The sequence below is a fragment of the Cygnus olor genome, chromosome 17, assembly GCF_009769625.2.
Source record: "Cygnus olor isolate bCygOlo1 chromosome 17, bCygOlo1.pri.v2, whole genome shotgun sequence".
NCBI classification, from domain to species: domain Eukaryota; kingdom Metazoa; phylum Chordata; class Aves; order Anseriformes; family Anatidae; genus Cygnus; species Cygnus olor.
Genome location: NC_049185.1, coordinates 8,207,782 through 8,227,210, shown reverse-complemented (window position 1 = coordinate 8,227,210; position 19,429 = coordinate 8,207,782). Strand labels below are relative to the sequence as shown.

Here is a 19,429-nt window from a genome sequence, read left to right as displayed (position 1 = left end):
GAAATCCACAGTCCAGCAAAACCCAAGGCAGATAACTGTCTGACTCCCCACTAGCCTGTAATTACCAAAGCAAGTGGTTAGACATAGCTATCTCCCTTGTTTAATTGGCACGCAAAAGATTATAGGATTTTATTAGGACACAAATGACACCAATACAAGTGTGATTGAGGCACACAATGCCTGAATGACTATTTGCATTAAGAGGCTTTGTACTACACATGGGATTTCTACCTTTGGTTTTAAATTGCTTAAATTTAAATGACATTTCTATGCAACATTTTAAAAGGGTGATATTTATTTTAGCTATTGTTTAAGTAAGGTATGGGAAAGCTGTTGCCAGACATGAGAAATCCTTCTAAAAGAGCCTGTCAGGCCCAGGTGGAAGGAGGCTAATTTTCAGCTGCTCTGTTATTGCAATTAGATGAGGAATCTGAGGAAAGCAAGGAAAGGTGGGCATTACAGTCCCCCTATAAAGCCTTTCATGGGTTAGATTCCAGCTACCTACCGGTTCCTGTTGTACCAGGGCTGGGGCACGGGCCTGAGGAAGCAATCCTCCTCGGCAATGACTGAACGGGAACGCAGGTGGGAGCAGGTGGCAGACTTTCTTGGCTCTCCTCGCTTCCACAGCACTCCCACTAACGCTGGATCTCCTTCATAGATTTTTTCCCGACTTATTTATGAAGCTCAGTGGACTTCTTTAGGTTTTATTTCGCAACATCTTTCTACTCCTCTTGCATATAGAACTTGAGGTTACCCCCCAGGGAAGGGGAAAGCAGCTGAACAGGTGAGGAACAGAGCCAACTTAGTCAAATGGAGCAAAGCCAGCCAAACACAAGGAAGGGAGTACCCAGGAGTGATGCTAACGTGTGGTAATATCTAACTGTATGTAATAAAAAACGATAACGGGAGGATTAGATCCCGCTACTATTGCAGTGCATGGTACAGCTGGGGCCTAGGTCCACGCACGCCTCGCTCCGCTCTGTCCCTGGGGCTGGGCCACACGCAGCCACTGTGGGGGCCACCAGGCCGGTCCCCTTCCAGAAGGGTCCATGGACAGAGCCTCGGCCAAGGCCTGGGGGTGACCCTGGAGCGAGGAGAAGGCCTGAAAGAGCAGGGAAACAAGGAGGAAACTGCAGCCTCCTCCTGCATCGCGGAGCTCAGGTGAAGCCTTGGCAAGGTGGATGGATGCAGAGCACAGGGTAATGAAGGGGAAGGGTCTCCTCTTTCCCTGTCTGTGCCCCGGCCTTCGTGCCCAGCTCCCCTGCACCCTTCTCATCAGCTTGTCGAACATCTTGTCCCCTAGCTTGTTCTCTGTCTCAGCCCTCGGCCTGTCCTTCACCCTCAACTCATTCCTCATCCCTCCGTTCATCTTGTTCCCCCAACTCATCCCTCAGCTTGTTCCTCATCCTTCTTTTCCATCTTTTTCCCCCAACTACATTCAGGTTGTTCCTCAGCCCATCGCGCGACCCCCAACACATCCCTCAGCTTCCCCCTGGCCCTTCACCTCCCAACTCATCCCTCGGGTTGTTCCTCACTCCTCTCTTCATCTTGTATCCCCCAACTCATCACTCAGCTGGTTTTCACCCCCCAACATCCCTCAGCTTGTTCCTCATCCCTCTGTTCATCTCATACCCCCAACTCATCCCTCAGCTTGTTTTCATCCCCTGACTTCCCTCAGGTTGTTCCTCAGCCCATCATGGGACCCCCAACTCATCCCTCAGCCTTCCCCTGGCACTTCACCTCCCAACTCATCCCTCAGCTTGTTCCTCATCCCTCTCTTCATCTCATACCCCTCAACTCATCCTCCAGCTCGTTCCTTGTCCCCGTGTTCATCTTGTATCCCCTACCTCGTTCCTCAGCCCATCACGCGACCCCCTGCTCACCCCTCAGCTTCCCCTACCCCTTCACCTCCCACCCCGTTCCTCAGCCCCCGGTTCATCTTTTAAGCCCCTCAGCTCCTCCTTTTGCCCCTCAACCTTCCCCTCACCCCCAGCAGCTCCCCCCTGCCCCACGCCGGTCCCCCCGCGGCTTTCCCGGCCGCGCCGCCCTCCATTTCCCGACCAGGGGAGGGAGGAAGGGAGGCGAGACGGGGACCCGCGGTCGGGCCGGGGGGAAACTTTTCGGGGCGGCGAGGGCGGGCCTCGGCTCCCCCGGGCTAAGGCGAGGCGAGGGGCGGGCAGGAGGAGGAGGAGGAGGAGGAGGAAGGGGGGGGGCCGGGGGCACGGCCGGGCCTGCGCCGGGGAATGACGCGCAGCTGGCAGCCCTGCTCATGCGCGGCCGGCCGGGCGGTGCTAGCGCCGCGTCCCAGCTCGGGGAGAATGGGGCGGCATCCGGGCAGCGCCGACTGAGCGCCTTCGGGGGGCCGGGGCTGCGCCGCGCCGCGGGCGGCCGGGCTGGGGCCGGGGCGGGCGAAGGAGCGAGCGCCAGCCGGCAGCGGGCGGCGGCGGCGGCGGCGGGGGCGCCGCGCCCGAGGGGGGCTGCGAGCCGCCGGCGGCGCCCGGCGAGGAGGGGTCGGCGGCGGCGGCGGCGGCAGCGGGGGCTGCCCAGGGATTGTCTGGCTCGCTCCGCGGCAAGAAAGTTGGGCGGCGAGCGCGGCGGCCCCCGGCCGAGCAGCGAGGGGGGCCCCGGAGCGGTGCTGCCCACCCCCCCCCCCCCGAGGGAAGGGGGCGCCGCGGCTGGATTTATCCCGAGCTGGGTCGAGCCTCCTGGATCTGCCTCTCTTCTTCCTCGCCGAGTGAACCCGAGGTGTCCTCGTCCTGATCCAGAAATACCCCCCCCGCCACCACCACCTCCTCTCTTTTCTCCCCTCCTCTTCCCGTCTACTGCTTTTTTTTTTTTTTTTTTTTTTTGGGGGGGGTGGGGGGGGCGGGGGGTGGAAATTTGTCAAGGTCATTCCGTGGATTTAATATTTTTTTTTTGTGTGTGTGTGCCGCGAGCCCCACCGCCACCCAGCCTTGCTCTGTGGATTATCATCGCCCTGGATCCGAGGGTCTGAACAGCAGGATTTTTTGTTGTTGTTGTTGTTGATTATTTTTTTTTTAATTATTATTATTATTTTTTTAAGGGCTCCGGGGTTTGGAGAGGGGAAGCGGTGAGTTGGAGGGGGGCGACTTTTCTCCACCCCCCGCGCCCCCCCCGCCCCCATCCTCCCCCCCCCACCCCGCTCCCGGCCTTATTTTTATTTTTTAATCCCCCCCCCCCCCCGTCTCCTCCCACCCCCCTCCTCTATATTATTATTATTATTTTTTTTTTCATCCTTTCATTTTTGATTTGCTTCTTCTCCGGCGATGGATGGCAAAATCCGGCAGAGCCGGAGGTCGAGGTCGCAGCGGGACCGCGTGCGGCGGCGGGAGGCGGCGGCCCGCGACCCCCGGAACCAGAGCCCCTCGTCGGGCTCCGAGAAGGAGCCGAGCCCCGGCAAGGAGAACGGCGGCGGGCAGAACTGCACCGCCCCGCGGGGCCCGCCGCCCGCCGCCCGCACCGCCCGGCCCCCGCGCCGCCGCCGCCGCGAGTCCAGCTCCCAGGAAGAGGACCTGATCGATGGCTTTGCCATAGCCAGCTTCAACACCCTGGAAGCCCTGGAGGTAGGAGCTGAAAGGGGACCGGGGAAAAAAAAAATTAAAAAAAAAAAAAATATATATATATATATTTTTTTTTTTAAATGGAAAATGAATCAGGGTGCTTTCACACTGCTGAATTTTTTGTAGATGCCAATTAATGCGCCTTCATCGCGGTGTCAGCCCGGAGGGATGCCGGGCAGCACCGCTGGCAACTTGCTTCAGGCCGGTGTCCCCCTGCTCCCCCTTACCCCGTGTCCCCCCCCCCTCGGCTCGTGGAGTTTGTGTTTGCGTTGCCAGAACGTTACTTTATCTGTCTCCGGAGATTGTTAGCAAATGGCTAGTGTTTGACATTTTGTGGAAAAGAGATGTTTAAATGGATAATAATCCCTTGGTTGTAATTCCCATTTTTGAAGTAATTGAACAAATTCTTCATCTCTTGTTGACTGTACATATTTTTCTGGTGTTAATAGGCTGGCAAAAAATATTGCTTGTCTAACTTATTACAAACAATATTTGCTGAGCAAATACTGCCTGCCTTTTCTGAGCTAAGTTAAGCAGAGCAGGAAATTTAATATTTTCAGAGGGGCATTGACAAACGAAGACTTTGGCTTTTGGTTTTTGTTTTGTTTGTGTACGACGGGAAGAAGTGAGCTGTCGAGAGGGAGGGCACCCAACAAGTTGCTTGGTAGGCACAGGAGCTTGAGTTCCAAGTAAATATGAGCCACCCCATGCCTTTGACCGCTTTGACATGCTGCGTTGAAAAAACGTGGGCAAAGTTTTGGGTGCGCTCTCTGCCGCAGATTTCCTCTCACTATTAACCCACGTTACAGTAACGAAGGATTTTGTGGAGGTTGGTGAGTGAGTTCAAGTTTGCCCTGGGATTCCTAGCACCTTTCGCCCAGCTCTTGGGATCCCCTTTGGCCCACCGTCCCGCTCGGGAAGTCCTTGGTGCCTCGGCCATCAATTCCCATGCTGGGGTGATGGAGTCGTGGCCTGGGGAGCCTGGCCCTCCTCTGCTCGCCCGCAAAAACACAAATTAGGCAGGCGGTGAGCAGCGTGTACGTGCTGGAGTGGGAACGTGACCGGTGCTGGGTTGGTGACTGGTATTCTTTGGCCTCTCGCAGCGTCATTTGTGGGGTGTTGTCCTAGCAGGAAAGCCAGCTACTTTGTCTACACACAGCTGATAATGAGCAGGCGATCCGCTTTTGTGTGCCTTTAAACAAGTGCCATAGACCTGTCTATGTTATTATTTTTTTTTCTTGGGCATGCTCTTAGTCAAATCTGCATCAGCAGATAGGTCCAAGTAAAGCCCCGAGTCTCTACCGAGCTGTCAGTGAAGAAAGTAAAATTCATCTTCTTGCAGAAATTTTCTACCATGATGAGCACATTATCAGGAAATAGAATTCAAATGATAGCACAGTCCCTCCAGGGCTGGAGGGGAAACTCTGTGCTTTTCAAATGGGATATGCCTTGTTATCAAATCAACCAAACCGTAACCTTGATAATAGGGCACGTGAGGGTGGAAGGTGACCTTAAACTTCTGCCACCCCAAAGGACATCTGGCTGGGGAAGCACTTCTGTTTTTTTTTTCCTTAAAAAAAAAAAAGTATATATAAATCTTTATGAACTGTTCCCTCTGGAATTCTTACACTAGCACCTGAAATTAATTGATTCCTACTGTATTTACCTGCGTGCAAGAGGATACGTGTGCCTGAGCATCTTGGGGTAGCAGTTGGCCCATCAGAAGGAGCAGCACAAGCAGCGCTCCCCGCTTTCCTGCAGGTCCTGACCCAGGAGGTATCTCGCATTTGAGGCGCTCCGGGAGCCCTAATGATCTCGTGTATTTCATAAGTTGCAGCTACAGGAAGGAGGAGAAAATGCTCTGCATTGTGTGGGTTTTCCTTCGAGAAGTGCAGCACTGCCTTTGACAATGGGCGACGTCTGGCAGGTTTGGTGTAGCAGCAAGCGAAGGGGATTATCGAGACAAAACTACTTCAAAGCAGCATATGCCCATGTAAATGACTGAAACTGCAAGGTCATTTTGCATGGTGTGGAGCTGTGCTCTCTAGTGTACTTGACTGCAACAGGTGGTTTTCTTCTGGGTTGGAGGAGATTTGCATTTCAGTGTGTGTATATATATATATATTTTTTTAATTTTTGTAAGAGGACTTAAAATCTGCTGCGATGACGTTTAGGAAATAAATAAGAATTGAAATCCTCCATGTACGCGAAGGGGGAGAAAGGATAAAAGTGAGTGCCCAGCCTAGGAACTGTACTGAACTGAGAAAGTCTGCTTTATTTAATTTATAATCCTAAAAGGAGCTTTTGTTGCATATATGGTAGTTCATTGTGATCCTTTCTTGTGTTCTTCTTGGTTTGTTTTTCATTAGATGTTACAGTGATCTGTGATAAAGCTTAATAGGCTAGCTAGGTTTTGGGTTTCCCCCTGGAAATTAAATTTCTCAGTGCTTAGGCAGAACTTTGACAGAAACGTTTGGAAGAGGCAAGGGTTTTTCTGTTTGTTTTTCTCTTTATCTCAAAATACTGTGAATTCCCCTTCCCCACTTCAGAAAATTCTCACCACTGGTTCCTGTAAATAAAGGGTGCTTTATGTATGCCTCCCGCGTGTTGACCTGGTGATACAAGCAGTTAAGGTTAATGCTGAGGGGTGGCTTTACGAAGTCTCTTCTAGCTCCTTGGTGTGAATTTTGGGCATTCGGGATTTTTTTTTTTTAACTAGCATGGCAGTGTTTTCCTGGCAGTTGTCGTCTGAAAACATTGCATCTTACTTCTGTGATCGTTGTTTGTGATTTGATTTGCAGGTCCCCTATTCACGTAAAGACAGATTTGATTATATATATATTTTAAGGAAAAAAAACAAAAGCCCACGGATGCAGCAGCAGCCTCTTTCTGCGCGTACGAAATTAAAACTTCCCCTTTCCCTTCCTTCCCCTGAATCTTCTCAAATAAATCCGTCACCGTGCGGCTGGTGGGTATGCAGGGCATTTTGTTTTCCACCCGGCCACGACTTTGGGGCTGAAAACCTGGGACCTGAGTTGGCCCTGACCACCAGCACGGGCGGCTTGGACGTGGCTGGTGCTGCCCAGGAGATGGGTCCTGAGCCGCGGCGAGGAACGGGGGATTTCTGGCCGCCTCCCGAAATGAATGGCACGTATGTGAGCATGTGTGTGTATTCATTACGTTCAGATGAAGCTACTAATTATTCTTGAAGGTGATTGGTGAATCAGAGTGAGAGAAGCTAAATGAGTGAGTCGGTAGTTGAGGGCTCTCTCTGATCATCGCTGTTCCTTTCAAGTACAAAAAACAGCCCTAAAAGGGAACTTCATCAGAATGTTAATGAATGCGATCTTTGAGAGCAATTGTTCTCCCAAAGTAGTTGTAAAGACAAGGGGTTGTGTTTTCTTTTTGGCTTTTGTTTATCAATTTTACAGATTCCAGCAAAGCTTTGGAACACTCTGTGGAAATTTTAACTTTCGTGGTGTGTACGTAAGGGTTGTGGTTTCTCTTTTTTCTTTTTTTTTCCCCCTTTAAGGAATGTTTAACCTATTTATAGCATCTCCTGGAGAATCCACTTGCAAACACGCGTCGAGCGGCGCGGTGCGCGGCGGTAGGTCCCCTGGCCAAAAAGCCAGGCCTTGACTTCACGCCCAGCTCGTGGAAGCGGCGCTGCCCTCGCCAGCAGGACGGGCACCCCCAGCCCCCGGGGGGGCGAGAGCTTTGCCCCCTCTTGTATTTGCTCCCACCTGGATTCCCGGCAGCGCTGACACAGCTCTGGTGTCACTCCAGAGTCACTCCGGTGTCACCGGGTTTAGAAAGCCCCACGGTGATCGCAGGCTTCTGGCCAGCATCCATGAGTTCTTCAGCTGTTATCTTGATAAGGCTGTTCTCACATGTGTGCTGTACACTGTGCTGTTACTGTTGCTCTGATCTCTCATTGATAAGAAAACCAGTGTATTTAACTGCAACTTCCTGTTCCAAAGGTTTTGTGCTAGTTCCACTGGCCTGGCTGGGTTGCTGCTGGTTTACGATCATATCGCTGTGCGCCTGCTTTGCGTTGGATGTTTTCTGTGCCTCATCTTCTGTTTTAAAACAAGCTTCTACACTTCAAAGTATTTTTTCCTTCTACTTAATTGCCAAGTGATTGTGTATCAAGTTACTATTTCTGATGGACAGTTAAGAAAAGCTAGGAAAGCTAGTAATTTCTAGACAGTGCTGTAAAGGCTCTCAGTGCCTTTTGGTTTTCCTGAAGGCTTGTTAGCCCCCATTGATTTATTCTCCTTACTGTTGATTTTGCATCTTCTCCAAAGCAGGTACTTACAGTGTGTTTTGGTTGTTGTTGAGGAGCAAGAGGCTGTTAATACAAAGAAGCTAAAGCAAAGCAGCTCCGAGGGGCACGTTCTGCAGAGACTGAACATCTGCTTGGCCTCGTGCGCTATATGTGGGCAGGAGCAAGAGGAGCTGGGTGTCCTGCAAAGCACGGCAATGAGCGAGGATCTGGCTCTGCTGTTGGAGCTGGAGCTTATTGCCCCATCAGCAAATCCGGCCGGGCAGTGCAGAGGCAGAGCTGTGCAGTGGCACTGCTGTCACCGGGCGGTATTGTTGTCACCGGGTGGCATTGTTGGTGTCACCGCGTGCGGGGCCAGTTGCACAACAGGAGTGGCAGCGTGCACGGCGAGTACAGGTACTGCCAGCGTGGTATTATCAGCGTTAGTGCCATTTAACATAGCTGTGGTGTCATCAGAGAGGGGAAGTGGCTTCCTTACCTGAGGCCCGGCTGTGGAACGCCCAAGGTTTTCAAAATCCAGGTGAAAATCCCCGCTGAGACCTCTTAAAAAGACCTCTTAAAGTCTTAGAAAATTCTTCTATATGAGCTCTCTGCAGCATAGCTGCTCAACCTTTCTTCAGCGGCCTGAAACGTGGGGTAAAAGGTGAGATGAAGCTTGTTGAAATGTGGGCAAATGAGCACAGAGAAATTGAGAAGATGAATTATAATTAATTTAAAAGATATATACTTAAAAATAGACAGTATGGTGTATTGCACAGATAAGATTTTTGGATAAAAGGGGCATAATAAAGCTAGTGTTCCACTTAATCCAAATGATAGATGATACTCGATCCAAATTAGTGTTTACTTGTACTAATGCACTTGACTTCTTGTCTAGAGAGAACTGAAAACTTTATCGTCCTCCCAGTATGCTAATGAGATCCTCTTTTTATTTTTAATCTCAGTTATTTCGCAGAATGAGGCTGAATATTGGCGTTTTTTTCGGGGAAAATAACAGTGAGAAAGGGAGCCCAGTAGGATGGGCTTAGCCTGGCGTATGTCAGTTTGTCTCTGATAGATTCCTGCCTGCCTGGCAGAAGGGCTGAAGTACCGCACGACTGTCCCTCTTTAAAAATTCATGGCGTTACGGAGGTGCAACACCCAGGCTGCAGAGTTACCCTTGTGCTAAGGTACGCGCAGCGGTCTCGCTTCTTCCTGCGATATAAACGTTTTGGGGTGTTTTTTTCCTCTTGGTATCCTTGGCGTGGGGTGTTGAGTTGTCCAGGTGCTTCAGGCTGCTTCCCTCTGCCTCAGGCTTAGTGGTCTGGGTGGGCTTTGCTTGTTTGTGGGTCTGAAGAGGTGCCGTGGTGAGGTCCTTGCTGCAGCTGCTGCGGTGGCTCGGAGCTTCGTGCACTTTGTCCAGAGTGCTGCAGCGAGCACTAGGGAGCGAACAGCATGGGCCAAACCGAAACAGCCTATCCTGCCCGATGTGATACATTTTTTCCCCTTTCTTTGTAAATAAAGTTTTTTGAAATACAGTACAGAGGACGTGCACCTTGGTATCAGTCGTATGAGAACATCCTGCTGTAAGTGAGAACAATTTCCAATTCAGTGCACTTTAATGCCTCCAGTTTATCACAGTAAAGGTATAAAAGAGTTTTATGTAGGTGAAGTGGCTTTTGCTGATTAAATATCTTCTGGCTCTGCTGTGTTCCAGCACAACGGGAGCCTTGGCTGTTCCAGCGGTGCTCCTCGTGCAGCCTGGATGCTATTTTACCTGCCCTGCTCCATCTCTTTGAAAACCAGCCTCTTTTACAAAAACAATGAACTTTTAAGAATGCTGTTCAGGTGGCGAAAGGAGACCCAGTTTTGGTGTCACTAATCCAGTAGGTGTAACATGGAGGCGAGCATTAAATGACTTTGGAGGCGCCTCTGCAACGCGCGACCTGCGTGGGGCCGCAGTCAGTGCCTTCCGGGCTGGTGGCCGTGGGAGCTGGGAGGAACGTGCTGGGCTGACGTTGTGCCGAGCCTGGGGATAGGAGAATGTTGGTTTGGGGACTTGGTTATTTAGGACAGTCTGGATCCGAAGTTCAGAAGTACTGGGTGAGAACAGGCACCGAGGCAGCTTCGTGTGGAGCGCTGGCGTGGCGCGGGATGAATGGAGAGCGTTTCCTGTGCAGCTCTGTCTTGCTTCAAGCCAAAGAGAGACTAAACTTGAACAAAAGTTGCATCTGCAAGGTCAGTGGTTGGCATGGATAAGGGGATTGAAGGGATCAAAATGATTTCCCTGCGCTGCTGGCTGCAAAACATGGGCTTATGGCACTGTTCCTGTCTCTCCCTTTGTGCTCAAAGCAAAGCTTTTTTAATCTTGTGCTGCCTATGTATAGTCGTGCCACAGAGACGTGGCAATTTGAAGTCAAACACTCTATTTTAGGGGCTCTTGGGCTCTGTCACCAGGCCTAGGGAGCTGCTTGTCTCCTCTGCCCAGCACATGCCTTGCAGGATGGTGCCGGTGCTCTTTGCTGAATGCGCTGTGATAGAGACATGCAGAAAATATATAGGTGGTGTGCTCGTGCCTGTAGTCTAAATGCAACGCCTGTAGTGCTTGCAGTTGGGTATCATTGCATTATCTTCCCCTCCAACAGATGTTCTTTCCAGATTTGTAAAAATGACTGTAATTGTTTGGTGGTTTTTATTTATTTTTTCACCTTTACACATAGATTGGTTTGCTCTGAAGCTAATGTATCTCTGCTTTAGCCTCTGCTTAGCGAGAAGATGCTTAGATTAGGAGGGAACATGAAGCTCAGGCTGGGAAACAGATGATTATTTAGGGCTTCTGGGTGTTCAGCGGGCTGTGGTGTGCTGCTGGACCCCAAGGTCACTTCTTTAACCCCTCCTGTTGGTCAGTGAGATCATAGGGTCTTCCCTGGTAGCTCTCATTTCTACAGGAGAGCTAAAAACCCAAAGCAATTTAGGGGAAGAAACGTTTTATTAAACCACACAGTGGTACCAAGTGCATCAGCTTATAAACGCGCTATTGCTGTTGATTTCTTTTGGAGCTCATAAATGTCTCTTGCTCTGCTAAGAGGATGCGCAGCCTCTTTTCTCCGTGCAGCCCAAGCGCATACTTGCACATGGGGAGCGAGAAGCAAGATAGTGTGCAGCTAAGAGATGTTTATGGAATCAGTCAAACCTGATATAACATAATTATGGTGTTTTGACAGCTTGTTAATAACTTGCAACCATAGGAAGAAATAGAATTACAGCATTCTTGGTCTTTGATGGAACCTTGGCATTTCTTTCAGATTGTAAAATTAAAGAAAAAATGTGAAAGCCATTAAAATAGTTGGACGTGGTGCCTGGGAAAAATGATGGGCCGCCTAATTGAAAAAATGCCTCATTCCAGTTGAAGTTCATTGCAGTTCGTTTCTGTCTAGCTCCCGGGATCCATAATGGAGAAGGGAGAGGGCCGATACCCCAAAATGTATCCGGGAGAGGGTTTTTTGGGTGTCAGTCAGTTCATCATGTTGTCTGTGAATGAAGTGGAAGGAAATTCTAGCGAGCATTAGACACGAGAGAAGTCTTGTCACCTGTAATGACTAAAATCCCCTGAAGTGTTGCCAGCATGTACTTTAGGAATCATATAATTATATGATTATTGGAAGAGACATAAAAGACCTCATGGCAAAAACCTTAGGAAGGGGGAGGGAGGGAGTCCGTATGCAAATGAAGATGCACAGAATTTGCTGTCACTTTTTTTTCTAGTTATTTTTCAGTCCAAAGCTCAGTAATTGCTTTTATGGGGATTACTTAATAAAACTGGGGCATGAAAAGGAGGGAGAATTGTTTATGCTGTGTCACAGGACTGGCTTGCATTCTTATGGAGTTGGAGCATAAATGAATTTTAAAAGTAAAACTGCAAAGTGTGGGTTTTCTGCTAACAGAAAATAGCTATTTGTTGTAATGTTATCCTACAATAAAAGTGTTCTGTGGTCTAGCGGTTAGCAGAGGGGACCGGAAGGAGAGATAATGGGGTTTTCTTTCTGACTCTGCCACAAGCTTCCTGCCAGAGCTCTGGGCACGTCCGTCTCCTGCCGTGAGTCTCGCCTCGACCCGCCGAGGCTGGAGGTGCCGGGACGCGGCTGCCTGCGGAGGGCTGGCATGTCCCTCGCACCTGGCAGACCTCCTCTTGTCACTAAATCACCCCGGGAGTGACGTGATCCTCGGGTAGATGATGTCCTCGTGCCTTCTAGCGCTTAGGAGCCGTGGCGGTGCTGGGGTGAGGACGTGCTGTCCCAGTTGGATGCTCCCAGGGGATGGGATGGTGCCACGCTTCTCGTGGCGGTGCAGGAGCTGGGAGCACGTGCATGCATCAGCGTCTCTCGGCCTCCTTTGTCATTTCAGTGGCTTGCAGCCAAGGTAGAAATCTCCCAGGGTGAACCACTAGCGAAATTTTCCCCCCTTTTCCCCCACCTCAGGTTCTTACTGTGGTGTGTAAGCGTGTCTTGCAGGGGATGCGTTGCCCATGAGCATGCTGCATCTGCGTACCACTGCAAGTGTAAGGTCAGTGATAGATTTTCCTGTGCTTCACTTCTCTGTCTCCTTAGAGTTAAAATACAGGTCTGGGTTTGGGGAGTTTTTCTCCCGTTTCCTTACTGATGCCTGGGATTTATAATCTTGCTTCTCCTAGAAGCACTCGTTCAGGCATTTACTAGGGAACTCTCCTGATGCAGAACAGACCCATATCTCAAGAGAGGTTTTGTTGCAAGATAGGCAAAAATCTCCTTCCTTTTTTGTCAGACTTAGTAAGGCATTTGGTGCATTAGAAAAAAATCACTCTGCTATTAGTGTCGAGTTACTGAATATTTTGCAAGGTTCTCTGCAGGAAAAAGAATAACATTTGCTCTGGTATTCTAGTCTGAAGCTAAATAGCACCAAATTGTGATCTGAGTTTGCAAATGTGATTTTTAGCTGAAAATGACAATGGTTTTCCAACCAGATGGATTCTATAACGTGCCTGCTATCAGCTCATCCATCAAACTCCGCAGATGTCTGTATGTTTGCGGTGTGTGCGTGGTGGTGGTGCTGATTCCAGCGGGCACCGATGAACCTGTTCAAGCCCTATTGCTGGGGTGCTGCTCGCAGCCTGGCCCTGCAGGTCCTGATGGCAGATGCGAGGTGAGCAGCCTTCTCCGGTCCTTTTCCTTGCTGTGGGGCCGGCTGCCCCCGCGGGATCGATGCACCTCGGAGAACCATTTTGAGGCTGCGAAGCAGACACCGATGTTTCCTGTGCTGTTTGTGTCGGGGAGGCGGTTAATGGAACAGAAACAAGCGCCCCTGGGCTGCACATGGTCTGTGACTGGGTTCATACAGCTCTGACTTTGCTTCCACATCGCTGGGTGACGCTAAGTGACGCTAAGTCACGTAGGGTAAGCGACTTATAAATTTACATTTTTTGTATTTGCATCCAGCCAAAAGCGCTCACAGCGTCGATCAGAAAAAGGTTCCCATGACTGTTATGAAATCATCTGTATGAGTTTTAGGCTTTTTGCAGGAAAAGATGATATCTTTAGCAGCTGTTGGGAGATGAGGTTTTCTAGAGCCTCGTGTCAGCATCAAACCCTCGGTTAAAAAATGGGCTTGTGTTTTGGCAGGTACAGAGCATGCCATTTCCAAAGCAGAGGTTATGAACTAGTGTAATGAGGGCCTATGTCTAATGTAAACTCCCAGATGATGACCTCAGATAAACAACTGTATGGAGCTTGTTTTCATAATAGGTTCCCAAGAATTATTTCTGAAGTTGCTGAAGTTGGTCTTTTTTAAACAAAAAAGAAAAAAAAGCTGTTTCCAGACAGCACATCCTTGGCTTCTTAGCTTCACTGTATTATGTCCTGAGAAGCACATCAATGGCTGTGCGGTGCCTGAGCTTTTTGTCCCTGTGGTTGTGAGGTTCCCGGTCCATGGGCATGCCTTGCTTTGAGGCAAGCCGTCCTGTATGCTACTGGTTGTTCAGGTCTTTCTCAAAACTGTTTGTCGTGTGTAGTGTTGGAGAGATTGTCCCTTTCCTTTTACTGCTTACGGGGCAGGTGGCATTGCAGCCGCGTGGAGGTGTGAGGTTCTGCACTGGACCAGAGGGAGTGGGGAACCCCGCGTGTGTGGCGTGGGGGAGCTGTGTGTCTGCCTCCAGCCAGGCCCAGTTTTTGGGAAGTGCCACATCTGGGCTTCATGGAAGCAGGCAGCAAAGCTGGGGAGGGGTGCTGGGAGCTGCACTGTCCTCTCCTCCCCATTGATGGAGCTGGCACCAGGCATGGGCTTGTGAAGATGCAGTCATGGGGAATGTGCTCCAGCGTTGGGAGCAGTAAGCCAGCAGCTTCTCTTGGTATGCTTCTTGCAAGTAAATGCAGCTTTCCAGATTTTTTTTTTTCCTTGTTCACAGTTCGGTTTTTACGTAATTCTGATTTTCTGCTAATTACAGCAAGCGTGTGTTTGCTGTTTCCGTGTGTTTACTTGGGCCAAAAGGAGTGAGCACTGAGATGGAGGAATACATTTTTGTCTCAAGCGATACACAAATTCTTTTTGTTCTATTACATCTCCCTCCCTCTGTGCATGTGTATGTTAAAATTTCCATTCCCTGTTTATAAATGTTTAGCAGCTGAAGTCACTGGTGTTTTTCATAGTATTACCTTTGCGAGGTTGAGAACATAAGCAAAATGTGATTCTTCACTCAGTCTCTGCTGAATACTGTAGGAATAATGAGTCTGTGCCTAAAGCATAAAGCAAGACACAAAAAGCATGCCAATAACAATACAGACCTGGGGGAAAAAATAAAGTGTAGCATATTTTACCAATTGCACTGGAGCATCCCTGTATTTATTTAGGGGTTGGGTCGGCCATGGCGTGAGGCTGTCCTTCCCGATGGCAGCGAGCACTGTGCCTTTCTCCCTTCCCCCATGTAAGACAAACAGATTGACGTGTCTGGGGAGAATGACAGCGTGCAGCAGCGCAGCTTAACCAGTGTGGCTCTGGAAGCAAAAAGGCAGGGGGAAAAAAAAAAAAACACAGCTGGCTGCGTGTCTTCACGACGATGGAGCCTTTTCGAAAAGAGCAAATGCCACTGTCTTGCAACGTATTCCTGAGCTGGTGAAAAGGAGAGAAATTGGTCGGAGATTTTCCTGACCAGTGAATCGCCATCCCATTGCTCCCACTGCCCAGGCAGCTGCCAAACTACAGCCATTCGCCTTCCTTGTTCTGGGGGATGCAGATAGCTCCCAGGAAGGTCAGAATTTGGGTTACGGCTGAATTATAAGGTAAAATCATTGCAGTGACGTACGGACTTTTTTTTTAGACTTTCTAGTTCCTCTAATAATATGTTGTCAAGCTTTAAAGCTGAATGAACTTTAAATATCATCTGTGTTTAACAGCATTTAATCTTCCTGTTTTCTATTTTTTTCAGCCTGAATAAAGAAATAGTGTTGTGTTTTCTGTAGATTATGGTCATTGGAATGTTTTGTCTCTCTTTTTAATTAAAGAATGAGATTCTGGGTGCCCAGTTACTTAGTGCTGCTCCTCTTAATGTTGAAAGTTCATCCTTTGTCCCCACTTTTTGGTGTAGATTTTTCTCTGAAGTGTTTAAAAACGTGTATCTGAAAGACCTAATTGGTGTTGATATTTCAGTGTCTGGGTTTATAATGCAGCTTTTTTTAATAGGGCACCAGGGTATCAGCACTAAATGTGAAGAAAATTTGAGCCTAATCAAAACTACATGCATCACTTCGGGTATAAAACCAACCAAACCAAACAAAAAAACCCTACAACTTCAGGCTGAACTACCCATCGGTGCGGCGCTTGTTCAGTGTGCCCTGTGGAGTGAAGGGGAAAAATGGTATCTAACTAATGCTGAAGTAATTACTTACTTTGCTTTATGGTTTTAGAAAAATCTGCCTAGGCAAACACACCCCGACTGGGGCGGATATCTCTTTGGCTGCTTCTATTTTAGGCCTGATAAAGCATTGTTCACACCTGTGGGGAATGTGATAGGGAATAAACGGGAAGCCCAACCTCCTTAGCGCCGTGTGTCGTACAGACAGGCCGTGCTCTGGTACAGGGATTTATTTCATGCATGGTGGCCTAGACATGAAACAAATGCGTAGGAAAGGGAATTATGTAAAATTGAAAGTGACAATTATGCAAACATTCCGGTTGAGGAAGAAGTAAATTCTTCTCTTTTTCCATGTGCTCGACTTCAGTGCTAACGAGCTGCCTGTTGGGGTTTTTCTTGTGTGCGTTTGTATCTGTCATCTCTCTCATCTTGGCTGCTTCTTGTTTCTTTTTTTTTTTTTGGTTTGACCTTATTTTCCCTTTTGTTCCGTGCTCCATCTCCGTGCTGCAGGCCTGCTTGCCGTGCCGAGGATCCACTCCCAGTCCCTCGCAGCGCGGGGCCAGCAGTGGCAGTGTGGTGACAGATGCCTCCCCAGCCCTTTATCCAAAATCTTTCTGTTTAAAGAGAGGGGAAGCTGGTGAGAGAAGAAACAAGCTGCGAGAACAGCTCTGTGTTTTGGCCGGTAGCCTTTTGCAAAGCTAACCTGCTTGGTCTTCCACGCTGCTCGGAAACTCCCCACCGTGCAGCAGCAGGGAGGCAGAGCAGCGAGTAGCCACTGCCACCCATCAGTGCGTGGTTCTGCTGAAAGGGACAGTCCTCTTGTGCCCGGGCTGCTTGGCACTACTGCCTCCTGGGTGCTGGCACCAGCATTTATGCTGCAAGGAAGGCTAATTCCCCAGTTCCCTGGTCCTGGAGTGTTGCAGGGCCATGCAAACGCCCTCCTGGTATGGGGGAAAGGGCTGAGGAGCTGCTGAGCATTGATACTGAATGTTGTAGCCAAGTGTTCGTCCTGGGCTTTAGGTTATCAGAGTGGGGGATCCACTGGAAATGGTGGTGTAACGTGGCCGTGGTGCTGTACCGGCTCTTGGGAGGTTGGTTTGAGTTCAGCTTGTGGAGTTGAGCTGCTGTGGCCAAACGTGGAGTGTTACAGGGGTAGAAAGGGTCACTTGGAAAGATAAACTTTGCTTGCAGTTTAATTGCTCTGAAAACCCAGTTTCCACATTGTTTTCGCTGATTAATTTAATTGTGATGGGGTGGAAGAAGAGACAAGCTCTTGTTTGTGCTTGGTCAGGGGCTTCATGTGGATGAGGTCTCTAACCCTACAGATAGCAAAAGGTTAGAAGTAGTTCAGTCTGTACATGGTTTTTATAGCTCAGTTTACACAAGAATTCCTTCTTTTTAGTCTTCCATTCTTTTCTCCTTTCTTTCTTCCAAAACTTCCTTCCTTTCCTTGTGCTGTGTGAAGGAGAAGCACATGTTGAATATTAAATCCAAAGAGTGGGGGAAGAAGCAGCTCTTCTCATCAGTGTCACTTTTCCTTGCTTTAATCCCACAGAGGGATTGAAGAAAGTGTTGGGAGGATAAGATCAGTGTTTGAGCCCAGCTAAATGATGACTCTGCTGCAGAAAATGGTTTTAATGGAGGCTGGTTGTGTGGGGAGGGTGAGAAAATTGCACATGAATTGTGCAAATTTCTAAATAAAAAGCATTTAATTGCATTAAAAGAGAGGGACCCTCTTGTGTGCACATGGGAGACTTCAGCGAGCATAAGCAACCTCTGTGCCACAGTAGTCATTGACCTTGTCAAATCATGCCATCGGAGGTCACGTATGGTAAAGCAGGGTGCCACAGGGGATTAGCACATCTGGGCAGAGGGTTTTTAAATCTTGAGCATGCATGCCAAATCCCATCTCCAGTGGCGCATATGGATTCATCAGGAAATGCAAGGAAAGAGAAGATCAGAAAGCACTTACGTGGGGGAAACCTGGCTGGAGCCGGGGGCTCTTCAGAGCCCACTTGCAAGCACAAGGATGGTTGGTTGTGGTCTGGCCCCCCAGCTTGCTGAAAGATTTGTGCTTGAAGTTTAAATGTATGGAACTTGCAAGATCCCCTCAGTAACCTCATAATTACGTAGTCTTAGGCGCACAGCTGTCTTCTTGCCATTGTTTTCCCTCTAGTTTAATGGGTACAAATGTTCTTTTGCATCCTGCCTACAGCTATTAGTCTGGTGTGAACAGGTAGCACTTTGTGCAGGTGGGAGGCTGATCTGTTTACCTTTTTAAAGTAAAGCGCTTGTACTTCTGGCCCAAAATACAAATATGGGTTTTAGTTTCGTCATAAATCTTGGAAGGTAACAAATGAGATGACATTGGTTTGTCTACCTCCAATGTAGGACTTGACACGTACTGTCTGGATTAATGTAAATATGTCCATTTCACAGATGGGAGGGCCTGGAGCGTAAGGAAGGCAAATCATTACTAGCAACTGGTCCATTTTCTCCATGCTTGGAAAGGAAAATATTGAAAGCTTTAACTTTCTTGTGCTGTGGAGGTGTTCAGTAGAAAGTTTGGCGTGGCATCCTTGAAGTCCGAGCAGCTGAGTGAGGCTTTATGCAGCCCTGCTCTGCTTTGCCCCGTGCTGGTAGGCGAGCCCACAGCACCTGGTTTTTAGCTGACAGGCAGTAGCTTACAACTCCATCAGGAATGCAAGTGCTGTGCGCTACGGAGACCTTCAAGCAGGTTCTGTGCAGGATGGAAAATCATGTTCTGATATAGCTGTACTGTAACTGTGTGAGCAGGACTGCCCAGGCGGTGCTTCGGTTGAAGACCTGTGACCCCCCTGCCCCAAACAGGGTTACCTCTGTTGGGAAGCACGGATGTGCTTCGGCTTGTTTCTGTCCACACAGGTGAGCCTGTTGCCACAAGAGAACCCATTTAAGTATGTTTCTAATCTGTAGAACAACTGATAAATGTGGTAGGAGATGTGCTACCAGCTCGTCCCAATGAGCAGAGTTTTCAATTTATTTTTTTTAAAGATTGAGAATGTATCCTGTGATTTTTTTCCCCCCTTCACGTTACTCTTATATTCTTCTAAAAATCTGCCTTAGTTGATTAATTCCCCATCTCATGCAGAAAGCGTTAAAAGAAAATTAGCAGTACTTTCAGCAGGAAAATGGGTGGTAGCTTAGTAGGTTAAAGTGGCCTTAAAGTTGAAGCTAGCTAGTCTTTGTGCTTGCCAACGAGGGAACTCATTTGTCACTGATTTCCATTGTCTCCTGGAGGGGGGAAAGAATGACTAATGCTTTGCTCCTGCCTTAGTCATAAGGACCTGGAATGAAACTGGTTGTAGCAATGAACAGGCTAAATCAAAGTTCCTGGAGAGCGGTGGTTCTTGTGTATACTTGTGCCAAATTTTTGCTAGGGGGGAAAAGGTTAGAGTTCTGCAATGCTGTGACTTTTAGAAGGTATTGTTGTTAGAATAGCATCAGGAGCGTGATGCTGAAGGATGGTTGTTGAAGGTACTCTGTTTAGGAGAGGGTACCTGTCCTGGTTGGGCTCACAAGTGGAGCTGATGGCATAGACAGTAAAGTGAGACCTAAGCTGGGGTTTTCAGCACTGGTAGCTCCTAGGGCTTTTCCTGAGGATGTGTAGTTCTCCGCGTAAAACTGCTGTGAATGGGCTTGTTTTTTATACTCACCTTTAGAAGT

At 48.8% G+C, this 19,429-nt stretch overlaps 1 protein-coding gene and 1 long non-coding RNA gene across 41 annotated transcripts in view; one reads left to right on the top strand and one right to left on the bottom strand.

Annotated features, from left to right (window-relative positions):
* LOC121079635 overlaps positions 1 to 2,398 on the bottom strand; it is a 96,198-nt gene extending 93,800 nt beyond the window's left edge. For all 3 annotated transcript variants that reach the window (XR_005825117.1, XR_005825115.1, XR_005825116.1), the window contains exon 1: positions 506 to 2,398. This is a non-coding gene — a long non-coding RNA (uncharacterized LOC121079635). The remainder of the gene's footprint in view (positions 1 to 505) is intronic.
* Positions 2,399 to 3,231: 833 nt separating this feature from the next.
* The window catches only part of FBRSL1 (fibrosin like 1), a 517,648-nt gene continuing 501,450 nt past the window's right edge, over positions 3,232 to 19,429 (top strand). For 19 of the 38 annotated variants that reach the window (XM_040577041.1, XM_040577032.1, XM_040577034.1 and 16 more), the window contains exon 1: positions 3,233 to 3,584. In XM_040577041.1, coding sequence (XP_040432975.1) covers positions 3,288 to 3,584 — 297 coding nt within the window. In that variant the 5' untranslated portion in view covers positions 3,233 to 3,287. Of the gene's footprint in view, positions 3,585 to 19,429 lie in introns of all 38 variants that reach the window. The other 19 variants (XM_040577052.1, XM_040577049.1, XM_040577029.1 and 16 more) reach the window with 3 other exon arrangements.